This window comes from Chiloscyllium plagiosum, chromosome 3 (assembly GCF_004010195.1).
Source record: "Chiloscyllium plagiosum isolate BGI_BamShark_2017 chromosome 3, ASM401019v2, whole genome shotgun sequence".
NCBI classification, from domain to species: Eukaryota; Metazoa; Chordata; class Chondrichthyes; order Orectolobiformes; family Hemiscylliidae; genus Chiloscyllium; species Chiloscyllium plagiosum.
This window is the reverse complement of record NC_057712.1, coordinates 135408785-135428892: the sequence shown is the minus strand read 5'-3', so window position 1 is coordinate 135428892 and position 20108 is coordinate 135408785. Positions and strand designations below refer to the sequence as shown.

Here is a 20108-nt window from a genome sequence, read left to right as displayed (position 1 = left end):
TCCAAATGCCTGCTTTAATCTCCTTAGTAATAGATTCCAGCATTTTCCCCTCCTATTCAATATTTTTTCATGGCTAGGATTTTCCATCCTTGCCAACATCCTCTTGAATCTCCAATGTAGCCACTTTAATGCATTCATATCATTCCTTATTTTTAGTGACAGAACTATATTGTAGTCCAGTTGTACCCTGACTAGTTTTTATATTGTTCCAGCATAGCTTTCCTGCTCTTCTACTCTATGCTCAGTAAAGGCAAGTATCCTGTATGCATTGTTAGCCACATTTCTCACTCTCCTGCTACGTACAGAGATCTGTGAAATGCACTCCAAAGTCCTTCTGCTTCCTGTGCACTTCTCAGAATCTTGCCATTTGTTGTCTATGTTTTTGTGTCGTTAACTCTCCACAAATACATTACTTTCCTTCTTAAAATTGAATTTTATTTGCCACGTAATTTGCCAGACCTGGGTCTCCTTGTATGCCAGTCACTGAGCCAGGAGGCCCGGGTGTAATTCCTACTTGCTCCAGAGGTGAGTAATAACATTTCTGAAAAGGTTGATTAGAACAGCATAAAATAAAGCTACACCAGTCACTAAAAGTAACCACGCAGGTGCAGCAAGCAGTGAAGGCGGCAAATGGTATTTTGACTTTCATAGCAAGACAATTCAAGTACAAGAAGAGGAATGTTTTGCTGCAGTCGTAAGGGCCTTGGTGAAACCACAGCAGGAGTATTGTGTACAGTTTTGGTATCCTTATCTGAGGAAGACCAGATCCCCGTTCTGTCTATGGGGGGAGTGCAACGAAGATTTATCAGACTGATTCCTGGGATGAAAAGGCTGACATATGAACAGAGACTGTTTCAGTTAGGATGAAATTTTTTGGTGTTCAGAAGAATGAAGAGGATCTAATAGGAATCTCCAAAATTCTAATGGATTAGAGAGAGTAAACACAGGAAGGATGTTCTCAGTGATCAGGGCATCCAGGATCAGAGGTAACAGACTATGGATACGGTGTAAACCTTTTAGGACTGAGGTTATGAGAAATGTTTTCACCTTGTGGAATTCTCTGCCGCAGAAAGCAGGTAAGTTTAAAATAATGAATGTTTTCCAGCGGGTATGGTTCTTAGGGTTAAAAGAATCAAAGGTTATGTGGAAAAAGCAAGAACAGAATACAGAATTGGGATGATCAATCATGATCAGGTTGAATGGCAGAGCAGGCTCGAATTGGTCTACTGCTTCTATTTTCTATGTTTCTATGCTTCAACCTTCCTTCAACAAATGAATGCTAGTTGTTTATACTTGACCTTTGCCTTTCTAAATCATGACTTATGTTCTCCCTCAGAATATTTCCACAGTGGGGTTAGAATGACTGGCCTATCACAATTCAATCCTTTTTAAATAAGGTTACGATATTAACAGTGCTTTGATATTACTCTGTAGCCAGAGAGAGTTGTAAAATGATAGAGCCTACACTATCAATTCTCTTGATTGTCTCAAGGTCAGAAATGTTTCACCTAGGCCTATTGATTTATGTATCTTCATTCATGATCAATCCCTTTATGCTTTCTCCCTCATTACATTTATCCCAATCAATATTTCACACTTCTGTTTATGACACCTCTTCTAGATTTCATTGTGATCTGTGTTCAGCTTATGATCTGACTCCAGAACACTCATTGAAATGACTTCTCACACCGTTTCCCATCGAGATCAATTTTGCTGTAATAGGATTGTTAAAGTTAAAATCATACAATAACAACAGCTACCTGATGAAGGAGCAGTGCTCTGAAAGCTCATACTTCCAAATAAACCTGTTGTGTAATAACTTGGTATTAAGTGATTTTTTTTAACTTTGTCCACCCCTGTCCAACACCAGCACCACCACATTGGAATTGTTGAAGACAGTACCACATTGGATCGACAAAGTTAAAAATCATATATCACCCTGCTATAGTCCAATAGGTTTATTTTGAAGTACACACGTTCAGACCATTGCTCCTTTGTCAGGCAGTTGGTGGGGTAGGTATTTAGGACACAGAATCTATAGTAAAAGATCAAAATGTCATGCAACTGATGCGATGTTTTGAACAGAGGCTGATAGCCAAGCTCGGTACCCATGAGGATGGCCTCAACTGCGACCTTGGGTTCATGTCATACTACAGGTGATCTCACTACACTCTTGCACATGATCAGACTCAGTCAGCCACGTCGACCCTCTCTCATGCACACACACACCCCCACACTCTCACTCATGCACATACCCTCTCACAGGCACATACTCTGTCACATTTGCATGCTCTCTCTATCTCTATCTATCTACCTCTTTCTCTCTCTCTCTCTCTCTCTCACACATACACACACACACGCGCGCGTGCGCGCGCTCTCTTTCTCCGTCTCTCGCTCGCTGTGGGTGAATTTTCATTTGTAGATTTATATTTCACAGTCAGTCCATGTGAAATTTTATCAATTCCTGCTTTGGAAATAGAACTGCTCTGACTCAAGGTTAGAATACAGACAGACTCGAACCTCACAGCTTTATGCATTGTCTGAACTGAGATGTCAACTTTTATTTTAATAAAACCTTAAGTTATCTCGGGAATATGACTTGAAAGTAGTTCTGGGATGTACGTATTAATGAATCAAAACTTGTAACCCATTCTAGTGATTATAGACTTAACAACAATCTAGGTTTGTTCAATACATTGCATCAGGTGCATGACACTTTGATCTTTTACTATAAACTCCTATGATCCTGACGAAGGAGCAGAACTCTGAAAGTTTATACGTTCAAATAAACCTGTTGGACTGTAACCTGGTGTTGTGTGACTTTTAATTTTGTCCACCCTAGACCAATACCAGCACCTCCACACCTTGGATGGAGCTCTTGCATGCAAATTTTCTGTTTTTATTTTCACTTGCTTTTTCACCTTTCTTCATTGGAATTTTTCTGTTAAAATAGGATATCTTGGAAGAAATGAGGAAGGAGCTTCAGAAACTAAAAGAAGAACTCATCAATGGTGAGTACAGACATGATGTAATTTCTAAACTAACTCAGCCAATATTTACAGCCTGCTCGCACCTCATGCAGTTATCAGACACTCAGAACACATCCCTCACGCGCTGATATCAAACTCTTGGACCACTCCCCTCTATTGTTGTTATCAAACACTCAAACCACTCCCCTCTCATGACAGTATCAGTCTCTCAGATCCACTGTTATCAAGCAAGGTTTTGATCTCTCTTGGTGTCGTATATGAATGACAACCACACTGGTCATTGGCATAGTAACGTGGTAATCTACATATTGCCAGATTAATTGAACTAATTTTATACTTTACATTTTAATAGCTCAACTCTGCTTGTGGTTTGTAATGTTAGTACTATAAGCACTATGCTACTTGTACAAAAGTGACATTTGTTAGTTTGCATACTTTATTTCAATTTTACAAGCTTTAAATGGTAAGATTTAAGGGAGTTTGCTTTTTGAATTGATAGAAAATGTCTGAACTGCAACCTTTTCAGCTGGGTGAGTGCTGTCTTTGCTTAAACTGCCTATGAAACTAGCTTGGTAATTTCTTCACATCAGGCAGGGTCAGGTTTCTTCACTTTGATGAGGAGTTGGTTCTTATGAACTAGAGTATGAAGGTCAGGGAAATAGTGTCTTTGTTTGCTAAGTTTGACATGGAAAACTACAAGTAGAATTTTCCAGGCCTTGAGCAACATGAGAAAATATGATGCAAATTAGAACATCTGATTCTTGACATCAAGAAAAAATATACAAATTTTTCCCTTGAAGTTTCAACGGTGAATTCAGAATTTTACTGATGAACAGGAATGACCTTATTTCATTAATGCTCCAACTTGGTTATATGCTGTTTTCTCCCCTGTTTTCCTGGGAAACTAGAAAGCAATAATTCCCAATTTGACCTGACCATCTGACACAGGAGCAGCACTCCAAAAACCTGTGATTTCAAATAAACCTGTTGGACTATGGGTCTTACGCCTGAAATGTTGACACTCCTGCTTCTTGAATGCTGCCTGACCCGCTGTGCTTTTCCAGTGCTACACTTTTCGACTCTGATCCCCAGCATCTGCAATCCTCACTTTCTCTAGTTTGCTATAACCCTGGTGCTGTGTGACTTCTGATTTGGTCCACACCAGTCCAACACCGGCACCTCCACAACTTGAAAGTCTTAAGTGGTTATCTGGCAAATGCAACTCGCCACATTCTCATCTGTTTTAATGCCCCTTTACCAATATATCCTTGAATATTCCATAAAGAGCATCCTCCTCTACTTTTGTTCACCAAAATTGCCATTGGCATAGCACCAGCTGCACCACCTTATTGTAATTGATCTTGGATCCTCTTCAGCCCTTCAAGACTTTGCTTTGGGGCACACAGGTGCCTTTGATATTTAATCCTGCCCGGTCGCTTTATACACAGGGACACACCAATCTCATGCATCCACATAGGATGTATCTAATGGATTTTAGGCACACACACATAGAGTCATTGAATCAAACTGAAACAGGCCTCTGGCCCACATATCCAGACTTCTATTCCTCTCCCCTCCCTTGTCAGCATTTCCCAGGGACCGTACCCTTAGTTGTGTACTCCTCCTTCACCCCCAGAACTTCCACACTCCACACTGTTCAAGGCTTAGATGTACCTTCCAGGTAAAACAGTGATTTACCTGCACTTCATTCAATCTGCTGTTTTTGTTGCTATCAATGTAGTCTGCTTGACGCTGGGAGACAAAACACAGACTAGATGACTACTTGGCAGTGCACCTACAATGACCTTGAGTTTCCAGTTGCCTATCACTTTAACACAGCGCACCACACCACATTCGTTGTTTCTACGCCATCACTTTTGCCTCAGACCAGTTGTAGTGCTCCTGCAAGGTTCGAAATAGTGTCTCCATGCCTATCACCCAACCCCACATACCAAGTCCTGTAAATGGAATGGATTGCTTTTAGCACAGCCAATCCATTTTCCACCACTTAGGTCATAGAGATGTACAGCATGGAAACAGACCTTCAATCCAACCCGTCCATGCCGACCAGATATCCCAACCCAATCTAGTCCCACCTGTCAGCACCCGACCCATATCCCTTCCTATTCATATACCCATCCAAATGCCTTTTAAATGTTGCAATTGTACCAGCCTCCACCACTCCATCTGGTAGCTCATTCCATACACTTACCACCCTCTGTGTGAAAACGTTGCCCCGTAGGTTTCTTTTATATCTTTCCCCTCTCACTCTAAACCTATGCCCTCTAGTTCTGGATCCCCAACCCCAGGTAAAAGACTTTGCCTATTTACCCTATCCATGCCCCTCATAATTTTGTATACGTCTAAAAGGTCACCCCTCAGCCTCTGACGCTCCAGAGGAAACAGCCCCAGCCTGTTCAGCCTCTCCCTGTAGCTCAAATCCTCCAACCCTGGCAACATCCTTGTAAATCTTTTCTGAACCCTTTCAAGTTAGGACCTTACCATTAAGAGTATAAGTCCTGCTAAGATTTGCTTTCCCAAAATGCAGCACCTCGCATTTATCTGAATTAAACTCCATCTGCCAGTTCTCAGCCCATTGGCCCATCTGGTCAAGATCCTGTTGTAATCTGAGGTAACCTTCTAGCTTCTCTTCTTCCCTGCTTTACTATCAACCATCCTTTTGTCTGCCTACCCTCTGTCTCTCTCTGGGTTCCTTCTCTACCAATCTGCTCAATCCATTTCCCCTCATTCCTCCTCGTCAACATAAATGCCATCTTTTCCTAAGCTGTACTCAGTTGTAAAGAAGGGTCACTGGACTTAAAACATTAACTCAGTTCTTGGTTTTTTATTGGCTCTTATCTTCATTTCTTAGCACTCACTCACTTTGCTTATACTTGGAAGCTGCCAGCCACTGTGGATAGCATAGCATTTTAACCAAATGGCAGGAAGGGTTAATGGCTGTGGAGGTTTAGATGGATGAGAACTGTTGTTTTTAAATGCTGTACACAATAATAAGGTTGGTAGTCTATGAACATGAGAGATGCAGTGGCAGAGTTAGAGTGAGTGTAAAATCGCAGAAAAACCGTGGGGATATTTAACCTTGCAGATCACAGAAGATCATTGACCTTTTTCCTGCATTGATGTGAATTCCATCTGACCCTGCACACAGCACTGACTCTGGCTGGTATCTGTGGTCAGGCTAGCTGTGCTTGGTGTCTCAGTTTCCTTTGGCAATGCACCAGGTAGAAGATGGCACATCTTTTGACCACCTTGTCCACCAGGACCCCCAGGTCATATTAGGAAAGCAGGGTTCCAACTTCCCTTCGAGAGATGTTTCAGTTTCCCAAAAAGCACTCACATTCGAAGCCGTGTGCAGCTAGACTTTAAATATGGTGCCAACAACTTGTACATCAGAAGGTTCCAGTAGAGGAGGTAATTTTGCCTCTGCTAGTGCACGATGGCACAGGAAGGACACCAAAGATACCAATTACATAATTAATAAGGTGATGAGTGGAAGTTAATAAGACGAATGTCATTATGAGCCATAATGCTACACCTGCCATGAAACTCCTTAAAAATAACACAGCCTGAAAATGGGAAAATCCAGCCTTGCATCAGTGAACTCTTGAAGAGAGAGTGGAAATCCATGCACGAGAATGTTGAGGTAGTATTTTGGTAATGTAATGGCATTTTTTTTTTAACTTAGAAATTTTTATATTAAAATGTATGAATTGTGAAGTAATAAGTCAGTTCACCAGTTTTACAGTAAACTCATTGGACTGGGGTGTGCGAAGTTAAAAATCACACAATACCAGGTTATAGTCCGATAGGTTTATTTGGAAGTACTAGTTTTTGGAGCGTTACTCCTTCATCAGATGGTTGTGGAATATAAGATCGTAGGACACAGAATTTATAAATTATACTCCACGACTAGCTGATGAAGGAGCTCTGCTCCAAAAGCTCGTTCTTTCAAATGAACCTGGTGTTGTGTGATTTTTGACTTTGTCTCATAAACAGTCTTATACCGTAGAGGTGAATTGGTGGAGGTAGTATTGGAAGTATACACAATTTACAATGTCCCATGAGATAAACTGATGCAAATCTATGCATTATTATTTGGAGATCTGAGCTCTAAGTTTTAATTTTATAGAACCCCCTAGAAATAGAGAATTTAATGTCTATGGGATCAATCTTCCTTTAATAATTCTTCAATTCCAGCTGCAGCAGAATGACTAGATTAATGTTATTGACTGACCAAAAAGTCATCTTACGAACTCATAAATTATCAACACCTCACATTCCCTCCTACTCATTGCTTACCATCCTCAGGTCAGCCGAAACCTAGGTGGGTACGAAAATTATCAATTTTATACAAAGTCTTTTAAAAACACAGTTTTCTATTTATACTATATATTGTTGTATAATATGTGAATTCTTATTTTTGTTGGCATCTGGGGTCACATTAATTTTCAAGTATTACAATGGGGTCACTTTATAAAATAGTTTGGGAAGCTCTGTTTCAGATCAACTACATACATTTATATAACACCCTTAATGTTTAGCGTAGTACAATGTTAAAGATACAGCAAGTAAATAACTTCCAAGGAGGATGATCTTACTCAGGTGAAAATCAAAACAATATGTAAAGGCATTTATAAGCCCAGTTTTAGGTTGAAATGGATAAGGTTGTACTAATGCACTTCTTCTTATTCCACAGCAATCAGACAGGAACTGAGTAAATCCAACAATGCATAGACAACGTGTCAAGTGGAATTGACCCTTTTATTAAGAATTGATGACAAATGACAGTGAGAGGGTGATGAGAAAATGACAAGACATCCAGCAAAAAAATGGGAGGGAAGAGCTCTCCCACGTTCTGCAGTTGGAGATTTTGCAGGCAGCCTCATCACACCGTTGTGCTTTTCTTTATTTTTCCCCCTCACTGCTTGCCGCTTTTTCTGACTTTTTTCTCAGAGGAAGAGAGTCTTCTTACTGTAAAATTATGCAAATTTCTTAAGTCAGTCAAAATCTAATCACGGTGTGCTGAGAAGTCACATAAATTGAAAGAAAAAATTTGCACAACAATTGTGTTTCTTTTTGTTTTTTCCTCTAGGAGGTGGCTTATAATTTGAGCACAAATCTTAGAGACATCTAACTATAGAGCAGTTAGTGCTATACTTTTCCCAAGAGTGTAGTCCTGCCTGAATTGGAATGGAAAAGTTTATAAATATAGGAAGATGCATTGAGTATAAAAGCCTGGCAGAATGGTATGTGCTCTGTAGTGAAGGTGTCCTGGGATTTTCTTTTAATATTCAAAGCAGTGGCAGTTCACAGGGTTTAAGGATACAGAGATGCCTTCCTTAGTTTATTATTGTGATAATGCTTTACCAAATCAAAGACTTGTCTGTTAATCTAATCAGTAATGTACGTTAATCAGTGTACTGTCTGTAATCATTTTTCCCTGACTGCGCATGTTGAGATGTAATTCTTTTTATAGATCAAAATTGTCTGTAAACTGGTATTTTATCCCATTCTATCTGAGCAATAGTCAGTCATGTTAATTTTCCGTCTAGTTGCCTTTTTTCATGGAGAGAGTGGGGTGAGAATGGAGCTGAGCAATCTGACACAATGTTCTCATGTGGCTCACATCTGTATATTCTAATATACCTTGTGCATTTCTGCACACATTAAGTTTTTCAGTTTTCATAAAGTACTTTTGGCTAATAGAAAAGAACCACTTTCTAACATCTTGTTTGTTTACAAGCAGATGTGATCCACAAGTGGACACAAAAGGATGTTGAACTATTAAGGGTACAATTATAGAGACCTCTTAATTCCTAATCATTGGGTAGAGTCCTTAGTCTCATTTGTGGCTGTAAATTCAAAAATGTCCTCCTCACAAAGTAATTTGCTGCTAAGATGGAACATTTTGTTTTCCACTGGGTATTTTATCCAGCAGTCTAGAGACCCTGTGTAGCGCGTGGGTTTGATGACATGCCTCTGGGATTTCCACCAAAATCCCCATCTATCATATCCACAGGTAGCTTTGGGGTATGTTTGCTTTCTTTTCTGGGCTACTGAAGAAGTCCGGTTCCACAGGAGACCTAGCTAAAGCTGTGCATATTAAACATGAACAATTGGTTTGTTACTTGGTCTTGAAAAAATTTTTTAATGTAGCCTGGCTTTTTTAAACTTCAGATTTTAGCCTGACATGGGCCTCCAGTTTTCATAGTTGGACTGACAGGGCAGTGCTGTGATATTCAAATCATTCTTTGAAGTGGTATCCTCTCCAGAAACAGGCCACCAACTCCAACTGTTTAACTTGGATTAGTCCCTGTTGTTTGGGATAGCACCAACTGGACAGCATAGTGGCAGTGAAGCAGGATTCTTGAATTTCAAGTCCTTTACATTTAGTAACTTCTGGAAACTGACTATCTTTCTGCTGCAGACAGTTACTAATGGCTTGTCTTGCTTCCAGCGTTACTCATCTCTAATAATCACCCATCACTTACGTGCCACATGGCTGTTTCGAGAACCAGATTTTGTTTTGTTTAAAGGTGAGAATACTGCTTCATATGCAGCATTGCTTCAGGGACTTTCATAGATGTCAGAATAAAATTCCTTTTCCTTGCCCGCTGTGTGAATCGTGAACAGGGTGCTTAATATATTTTTTAAAAGTCTCCAGTGAGATTGCTGGGTTTTTTTAGCATGTCCCAAATTGAAATCCAGTGTCAACTACAGTGTTAACCCAAAAGCTTTCGATTAAAATTGTCTATGTGCTTTAGCAACTTTCAATTTTAAAAAAAGTCAAATAATTTCAATAACAAATTTGCATAAACAGCATTAGAAAGTTTATCAAATCTTCAGTTCATATCTTGTGGTCCTTGATCATTGAAGTATATATAATAGTTGCCAGGGTAGCTCCCAATCCTAGTCACCTGTTGAATGGTGGGTAAGTGTAGTTGTATCCTTGTTGTCTAGATTATAATGAACTCATGGGATCTCATGAAAGTTCTAGAAAATTAAACTTGTGTAAAAGATAATGAAATGGCTGGTTTGATTGCCAGGATGATCATTAACTACTTAATTTCGAAGCATTTTTCACTATGATATTCAGATATGTAAAAGCATACTCTAGAATAAAATAGTCACAAGCACTGTTTTTTTTAGATTAAGAAACATTTAACTTTTTTTATAAGGTGAGATTTTTCCCTTTTTGAAATGTTCATTGATTCTTTTCCTTGATTTATCTCCAGGTATTCAGACCAATAGATTCAGAAGAATATCAAGGGGAAGGGCATTGGTAATGTTGTGGATAGTCATCTTCCTTACATAATTTATTCTTTCCTAAATCTCAAAAGAGGTGATTGACTTCTGCATATTATCTGACCACAATAGGGACCAGTGATGATTGTGCAGAAGAGGATCTTGACCACAGTCCTATATTCTAACACCAGGGCAACTGGTCTATAGGAGTTTCCATGTGTTACATCAGCCAGTGCTTAGAGCTTAAACCAACTTCTTCACCAAATGATGGGCAAAATTTATTCTATCAGTTAAAAATAGCATGGGAAATACTGGGTAATTCCACACTGCTAAGCTATCTAGTCTTAGCTGCTTGTGAAAAAAATATTGAAGTTTGAAGTTTTCATCCAGTACTGCTAGAAGCAAGAATCAAGATTCTGGCACATAGAATCCCTAGTGTGGAGGCAGGTGATTTAGCCCATCAAGGTCCACACAGCCATTTTAATCACAGCTATCTCAGATGTACTTTCAAGTCAATATTTAAGGAAATAAATTTGCTTTTCCTATGAGTCAGCAGAAATTAAGTCATTTATTTAATTATTAGTGCAGCTATTCAGAGGACCACTGTATCTTAACTAATGCACCTATCAGTATAGAAATAAAAATAATTCCACTTCATATTGGGGTGAAATTTAAAAAAAACATTATTCTGAATGGCTGAAATAATTTGTGATGGTTCATTATACTTTTGCATCTGTCTCCTTCCATATCTTGGTCTCAACATTTTTAGTCAACTAGACCCTGATAAATGTACAATTATTTGGAGAAATACTCTGCTTGATCAGGTTTGTATTGACCTTAAAGGATATGAGAATGGTATACTAAGGAATTCACTGTTATCCAGGCCTTATTTTATTACTGGACATAAATGTTTCAAATTAACATGCCACACAGTCAAGCTACGAATTTTAATGGTTTACATTTAATTTCCTTGGATCTCCTGTTCATGTATCAATAATAACAGTTGAGAAATGGCTAGAATCAGAACATTGACTGCTGATAAAAGTACATATTTTTCCCATTTTTTATGCCTCAGGACTTTTGTCCTTCGATTTAGGATTTTTTTAATACTCTTTATTTTGAGAGTCGGTGAATCCTTCAGGAAAAGTGTTCAAATTTCAATTTTTTAAACATCTCATGGTGAATGTGGACAAAATTGTACAACCAGTGTTTGAGTGGCCTTATCAAAAATTGAAAAGTTTTTAAGTCTAATTTAGCTATGAAGAAGGGCTGGATAAGCTCAAGTTGTTTTCTTTAGGGCACAGAAGGCTGAGAGAGGACCTGATTGAAATGTATAAAATTGTGAGGAGCATGGACTGGGTGAATAGAAAACAATTGCTTCCCTTGGTTGAAGGGTCATTAACAAGGCATAATTTTAAGCTGATGGGGAAGATGTTTAGAGGCAATTTGGGGATAACTCCTTTTTGCCCAGAAGGTGGTGGGAATCTAGATTGCATTGCCTGGTAGAGGGAGGAACCTCCACCACCTTGAAAAAGTATGTGAATGAGCACTTGAAATGTCATTCTGGATTAGTGGTGCTGGAAGAGCACAGCAGTTCAGGCAGCATCCAAGGAGCAGCGAAATCGACGTTTCAGGCAAAAGCCCTGATGAAGGGCTTTTGCCCGAAACGTCGATTTCGCTGCTCCTTGGATGCTGCCTGAACTGCTGTGCTCTTCCAGCACCACTAATCCAGAATCTGGTTTCCAGCATCTGCAGTCATTGTTTTTATCTACTTGAAATGTCATAACATTCAAGGCTGTGGGCCAAATGCTGGAAAGTGGAATGAGTGTAGAAGGTCAGTGCAGGCTCAATGGGCCAAAGGGACTCTTCTGTACTGTATTACTCTGACTTATTTCTACAACTACTTTTCCCCATTAATTCAAATGAAGTATTGCTGAAGAAAAGAAGCATATAAAATGTAATTTTTTTGCTGAAGGCAGGGGGATAGTGAAAGTGTCATGCACCTCAGTTACCAGGAAAATATAGGCTTTTTCATCAAATAAATCTTCGTGTTCAAATTGCACTTGAGCAGTGTTCTTTTGTGTTCACTCTGGTGGTATATTCTAAAGTCTGAACACAAGATTGTCCTGCACTGTTGTAAACCTCAAAGAAGTTGCAACTGTCTGGGATTGTGGGCTGCTGCTCTCCTTTCTGCATTTTTCTTTTACTATATTAGATGTATCTGACATTGAAACAACTGGAGACAGAGGTTTCTCAAAAAGCTTAGTGTGATTGGCATCGTTAGTGGGGAGTCAGTGGTCTAGAGGTGTTTTGATGGACTGTTCATTCAGAAACCAAGGTAATGTTTTGGGGAAACAGGTTTGAATCCTGCCATGGCAGATGGTTGAATTTAGATGAAAATAAATTGGAATTAAGAGTTAATGATGATCAATTGTCAATAATCAGAAAAATTCACCTGATTCACTCATGCCCTTTAGGGAAAGAAACTGCCATCTGTACCTGGTCTGACCTACATGTGACTCCAGATCCAGAGCAATGTGGTTGACTCATAACTGCTGCCTGGGCAATTAGAGATGGGCAGTACATGCTGGTCTCGCCCGTGACACTGTCATTCCCATGAATGAATAAAAATGATGCCACAGTTTTATGTCTTCTGTGTTCTGCCACACTATTAGTACAAAGTTATCTCTTGCAAATGAATTTGGGATCATTTGAATTGGAATATTTCCAACTTCTGTTCAATGTTAGTCAAGCTGTCTCCCTCCGTACTATTTCAGTGGGAATATAATACTATCAGTCAGCAGTTAATTTCATTTTGCCCTTTGCCATTATTTGATGACAAGCTTATAAAAAGTGCACTTCAGATCTGCCAAAAATCAGAATAACGTTTCTATAGTGAAACTGCATCTAAAATCTGTACATGAAAATCAAATGTTTACCTGTATAGAGATGCACATAGTAAATTGTAGGTAAGTTGGAGTAGAAAATATTACCAAATAGAAATTACAGAATATCTTGGTAGTTGAATATTGTTTGAAAAGTTGATACTTGTTCAAACTCGGCCTTATTTTGACATAAGGGGGATTAACTTGGCCCTGATCAATGCAGAGTTCAATAGTCTGAGTTTCACACTCTCTACGGAGTTTACTGAGAACACTTGGACAGAATTTGTGACTTTTTGTTGGAGTGATATGAATTGGTTTTTACTAGTTTGAAGAATGTTGTTGATTTAACATATTATATCTGCCTCTGTTCTAAAAGTGCATCTTGATTACATAAGCCTCGAGGAATGTTGCCAGCTACTCAACTTATAAAGGTCCACCTTATTAGTATTTTGATTGTGCTAGTTTCATGAAAGTTTTTAAAAAATAAATATGCAAAATGTTCCAATAAAATTTCAGCAGTATGTACAATTATTTCCACATAACATACAGAAATAAAACTTCTAAATTCAGCTTGTGTTTGTGTGTGTGTGTGTGTGTGTGTGTCCAGCTCTGCAAAAGATAATTAAAATGGTCATAGTTATACTTTTCATCACAAGTCCTATACAGTAGCAGAATAGAAGGTTGATATTTATTTCTTAATAGAAGTGCATTTCAAAAAAGCTTCAAAAATTTTCCTAGCCTCAGTGTTGTCATGAAATAACAAATGAGAATTGGTATATCCCACAATAAATTAATATTAAAAATCACACAACACCAGGATTTGTGTGATGTTGTGTGATTTTTAACTTTGTACACCCCAGTCCAACACCGGTATCTCCAAATCATAATAAATTAGTATGATATTTAGGAAGTTTTTAAGATCAACCCCACAATTTAAACAGTATGTGGAAGCCAGTGTGTGATTTGAAAATGATATTCTTCTCAATCTATCTCTTCTAATGAATTGAAATGAATATCTGTATTAAGAGTAAAGTGCTTAGGCTGGAACATGGCTTCAGTCCTTTCATCATGCTGAGCAGTTTGTATCAACATGTTTTGTGCTTTATATGTTGGCTATTTGCATTTCGGTGTTGTGCAGGTGAATGCCAGTTATTTTTAATACTATACGCCCATAAATACAGGTTACCATTGAGATGAGAAAATCCTTCAACATATATCCTTTAGCTTTATGATGGATATTACAGAATCTCACCTTCAATTAAATGTTCCACTTAAGTAATAACAGTTACATGTGGATGTTATCAGCAACCAACTGTATGATTGACGCAGACCCAAGCTGACTCATTCCAATCTCCTTGGGCAGTGTTGCTGTTGCCAGACTTTACGTGAAAGTTGAGGTACAGCTCTATCTTCTTAAAATTACTCTTGGTAAAGAAGAACCTAATGAAAGTACCCACAAGGTACATCTATAAAGCAGAACTATGTCTTGGTCCTCGTATGTTTACAAGATGGAGAGCGAATTATTTTGATTCAACTACTTCCTATTACGTAGTGTGAACAAGCTTTCTGACTCCAGCATGTCTCTGGATATTGACTTATTCTTCATCTCCTGGGTTCTGTTTGAGACTATCTTTATTGTTTTCAGTTGCCAATAACTGTCATATCAGAAGAACATAAGAATTTATTTTCCTTTTTTGATGAAATGAATTTTGTTAATGAATTTGTTCAATTTTCATGCTTCAAAATCAGTGATTGACAATTTGTTGCTATTGTGTTTTCTTGTGTTACATTTTAAAATTTCTTACATGCTAATTTTTGAGTGAATGGAATAAAATCAATATTAGATCTTATGGACTTTGTGTTAATATGTTGCACCATTAAATATATAAGCAGAGTTCCTGCAAAGTTCATTGTTGAAATCAAGTCGTGTGAAGTTGTTACAAATTGACAGTGGAATTCAATGAAAAGTGAAAGCTCCTTGTAAATAAAATAAAATTCAGTTCTTCGGCAAATAAATCAAAAAATCCCTACCATGCAGGTAGAGGTAATGTGGCCACCAAGTCTGCACTGACCCTCCAAATAGCTTTCCACCCAGTCACCCACCTTCTTTACTCCCCTCCTCCAATCCCCATAAACCTACATTTACTGTGGCTATGCAACCCTGACACTACGGGGCCATTTAGCATGGCCAGTGCGCCTAACTTGCACATCATTGGATTGGAGCAGGAAACTGTAGCACCCACACACACGGAAAACATGCAGGTTCCACACAGTTACTCAAGACTGGAATCAAACCCAGTCCCTAGCACTGTGAGGAAACAGTGCTAGCCATCATGCTGCCCAATTTGATGCAAATGTTGTATCAAAATCTCAGAACATTATACAAGATAAATTTATTTATTTTGATACTCTTGGTTGAAAGCTAATTGACAATGAAAAATCCCCTGCTTTTTAAAAATTTACCTTCCAAAATACTTGTTATACAATCATACATTTTGTGATTCATGTACAAGATAACCCAGACCCCTCTATATCTGCATTCTCTTCTATTTAAATAATATTCTGTTTTCAACTATTTAAACCAAAGTGGACAACTTCATTATCTCATACTCCATCTCATTTATGGAGTTCAATGCAGCTAAATGTGAGGTGATGCACTTTGGGAAGAATAACAGGAAGGCAGAGTACTGGGTCAATGGAAAGATTCTTGGTAGTGTGGATGTGCAGAGTCCATGTGCACAGATCTCTGGAAGTTGCCACCCAGGTGGATAGTGCTGTTAAGAAGGCATATGGTGTGTTAGGTTTCATTAGTAGAGGGATTGAGTTCCGGAACCGCAATATCATCCTACAACTATACAAAACGCTGGTGCGGCCATACTTGGAATATTGTGCACAGTTCTGGTCGCCTCATTACAGGACGGATATGGAAGCATTAGAAAAGGTGCAAAGGAGATTTACCAGGATGTTGCCTGGTCTGGAGGGAAGGTCTTATGAGGAAAGGCTGAGAGACTTGGGTCTGTTCTCATTGGAAAGAAGAAGGCTAAGGGGGGATTTGATAGAGACATTCAAGATGATCAGAGGATTAGATAGGGTAGACAGTGAAAGACTTTTTCCTAGGATGTTGACATCAGCTTGTACGAGAGGGCATAACTACAAATTGAGGGGTGATAGATTTAAGACAGATGTCAGAGGCAGGTTCTTGAAGCAGAGTGGTAAGGGCATGGAATGCCCTACCTGTTAATGTAGTCAACTCAGCCACATTAGGCAGATTTAAACAATCCTTAGATAAGCACATGGATGAATTTGTGATAGTGTAGGGGGACGAGCTGAGAATAGTTCACAGGTCGGCGCAACATCGAGGGTTCTGCACTGTATTGTTCTATGTTCTATACTCCCATCTGAAAAATAATTGACCACAGAATATCTTTATGTATCCCTTTTTGGACTCTTTAAACCTTCTTACAATTTGCGTTTCTACCTATCTTTGCATCATCAACAAATTTATATGCAGTCGGTTGTTTGACACAAGTCATTAATGCAAATCTAAATGGAAGAGTTTTGAACTACTGCATTAGTACAAAGGGACACAGCATAGTAAAGTAACCAAGGCACAGAGTTCAAGCATTTTGAGATTCAAGGGAGTATGGTGAAGTTGAATGGCATCTACATCTTAATGCGAGGAATATTATAGGTAAGATGGATAAACTAAGGGTAAGAGCTGACATTCTGACAGAATTGTAATGTTACCATCACAAATAAATGGTTGAGGAAAGGAGCAAAATTGGAAAACCAACAATCCGCAATATAGGATCTTCAGGGGAGGATGTAAAATAGGGAGTGGTGTTGCATTATTAATTAAGGAGTCAGTTACTGAAGTAAGGAAGTGTGATATCTTGGAAAAATCTTCAAGTATGACTTCATTGGTGGAGCTAAGGAATAGAAAGGGGGCAGTCATAGAAACATATAAAGTATCTAGAAAATAGGAGCAGGAGTAAGCTATTCAACATGATCATGACATATCATCCAACTCAATCACACCACTTTTTCAGCATTTCCTTTAATCCTTTTAGTCCCAAGTCCTATATCCAATTTCTTCTTGAAATCAATTTATATTTTGGCTTTGACTGCTTTCTATGGCAGAGAATTCTACAGGCTCACTACTCTGGGTGAAGAAATTTCTTCTGACCTTGGTCCTAAATGGTTTACAGTGCTTCAACGGTGACCCTTGGTTGTGGACTCCCCCATCATTGGGAACATCCTTCCTGTATTCACCCCGTGTTGCTCATTCAGCTTGTCAAAATCATGCTGAAGCATCTCTGTAAGCTCCTCACAGCTCACCCTCCTACATAGCTTTATGTCATCTGCAAATTTGGAGACAATATATATAATCCCTCATTCAACATCCTTAATATAGATTGTGAATAGCTGGGGTCCTAGCATTGATCCCTGCAGTATCCCCCTTGTCACTGCTTACTATTCAGATAAAGACTCATTTATTCCTGTTTGCCAACCAGTTTTCTATCCAATTCAATACATTATGCTAATTTTCATGTACTTTAATTATATACACTAATATCTAATGTGGGACTTTTCAAAAACCCTCAAAATCCAGACAAACCACATCCAATGGCTCTCCTCATCAACTCTACTCAACTTGAAGAATTCCAGTAGATGTGTCAAGCATGATATCCCTTTTGTAGATCCATGCTGACTCTACCTAATCTTGCCATTGTTTTCCAAATGCTCAGGTATTAATTATTTTATAATGGATTCTAGCATTTTACCCACTACCGATGTCAGGATAATTGGTCTGTAATTCCCACCCTGTTATATGAGTTACCCAACAATCCATAGGAGCTATTCCAGAGTCTATAGAATCTTAAAAGATGTGGAGGTGCTGATGTTGGACTGTGATAAACAAAGTCAGAAGTCACAAAACACGAGATTAGAGGTCAACAGGTTTATTTAAAATCACAAACTTTTGGAGTACTGATCCTTTGTCAGGTGAAGTGGAAGGAAGCACTCAGGCACAGGAGTTATTATTTGGAGTTGCCAGTGTTGGACTGGGGTGTACAAAGTTAAAAAATCACACAGCACCAGGGTGTAGTCCAACAGGTTTATTTGGAAGCACTAGCTTTTGGAGTGCTGCTCCTTCATTGGGTGGTTGTGGAGTATAAGATCGTATGAAACAGGATTTATATCAAAAGTTTACAGTGTGATGCAGCTGAAATTATATTTTGAAAAAGACCTGGATTGTTTGTTAAGTTTCTCATCTTTTAGTATGGGCATGTTGGTTCACATTCTCAAGTGAACTTTACAATAGGTGCTATGTTGGCCCAGATAATGCATTGAAGGTGTGAGGTGCCCTGTGTGAGGCTGTCTGTGCCCCAATGTTCAGACTGATTCTCATCTAAAAAAGGGATTTACAGAATCTTACATGGTTTCATGCAGTTTTTGAGCAAAAATAAAATGTAATTCTGCAAGTACAAATTCACCCCACAAACGTATGTGTGCGGGGAGTATGAGTTCTGTGAGAGAGTATATGTGTATGTGTGTAAAGGAAAGTCTGTGAGAGGATGCGTATGTGAGTGTGGGAGTGTATGTGTGAGCATATGAGAGAGAGCTTGTGTATGAGAGTGGGTCTGCGTGAATGTATGGGTCTACAGGAGTGTGTGTGTGTCTGTAGGATACCACCATTATATGTGGGGACATCACCCACCATGTAAGCAGCATGTACTCATGTGACTCGGCTAACGTTGTCTATCTCATATGCTGCAGGCAAGGATGCCTTGAGGCATGATACATTGGTGAGACCGAGCAGAGGTGCGGCAACGGATGAATGGACACTGCACAATAATCAACAGACAGGAGTGTTCCCTCCTAGACGGGGAATACTTCAGCCTCGGACCTTCAGATGACCATCCTCGGGACAGGCAATAACGCAAAGTGGCCAAGCAAAGGCTGAAAGCCAAGTTGGTACTGATGGGGATGTCCTCAACCAGGACCTTGGGTTCATGTCATACTACAGGTGATCCCATTGCACTACACACACATTAATACAGACACAAACTCAGAGACAGACAGACACACACTGGCACACACTCCTACAGACCCATTCACATATGCAGATCCTCTCTCATATGCTCACACATACACTCCCACTCTCTCACACACACCCTCTCACAGACATATATCCCTTTACACTCACACTCATACACAAACACACATGGACTATAACCTGATGTTGTGTGATTTTTAATTTTCTTTTCTTTTTTTCTTGAGCGGTGACTAAATTGAGACATATAAGATAATCGGAGGGTTAGATAGGGTGGACAGTGAGAGCCTTTTTCCTCGGATAGTGATGGCTAGCACTTGTGTGATTTTTAACTTTGTACAGTCTAATGGCAAGACAATTCCAGGTAATTAAGAGTGTCAAAAGATACAAATAATGTGAGGGGAGTGTCAACAGGTTGAATAACAAGTCTTTACTGGTGATCAAAGGTGTCAAATGGTGAGAGTAAAGTGCCAACAGCTGAATAACAAGTCAAGGGATGATCCGATTAATAATTTCAAAAAAATCAGACAGAGAAACTAAATGGCTCGATAACGTGATAGATGGAAGAGTCACAGAAAATGGTCCAACCAAAGTAGCAAGTAATCCAAACTAATTAAGTATAAACTAATTAAGGTTCACCTGATGAAGGAGCAACGCTCTAAAAGCTTGTGATTTCAAACAAACCTATTGGATTATAAAATGGTGTTCTGTAACTTCTGACTTCATCTTAAAAGGCGACCACCAATGCATCTGTTATTTCTAGACCCACCTTTTTAAGTGCTCTTGGATGTAGATTATCAGGATCTAGGGATTTATTGGCCTTCAATCCCATCCATTCCCCCAACACCATTTCCCAACTAATACTGATTTACTTCAGTTCCTCCCCCTCACTAAAACCTGTGTTTCCCAACA

At 39.0% G+C, this 20108-nt stretch overlaps 1 protein-coding gene across 7 annotated transcripts in view; it reads left to right on the top strand.

Moving 5' to 3' along the window:
• enah (ENAH actin regulator) overlaps window positions 1-11868 on the top strand; it is a 398339-nt gene extending 386471 nt beyond the window's left edge. For all 7 annotated transcript variants that reach the window (XM_043687390.1, XM_043687387.1, XM_043687385.1 and 4 more), the window contains 2 exons: window positions 2954-3011; window positions 7708-11868. In XM_043687390.1, the coding sequence (XP_043543325.1) occupies window positions 2954-3011; window positions 7708-7745 (96 nt within the window). In that variant the 3' untranslated portion in view covers window positions 7746-11868. The remainder of the gene's footprint in view (window positions 1-2953; window positions 3012-7707) is intronic.
• The last annotated feature ends 8240 nt before the right edge of the window (window positions 11869-20108 follow it).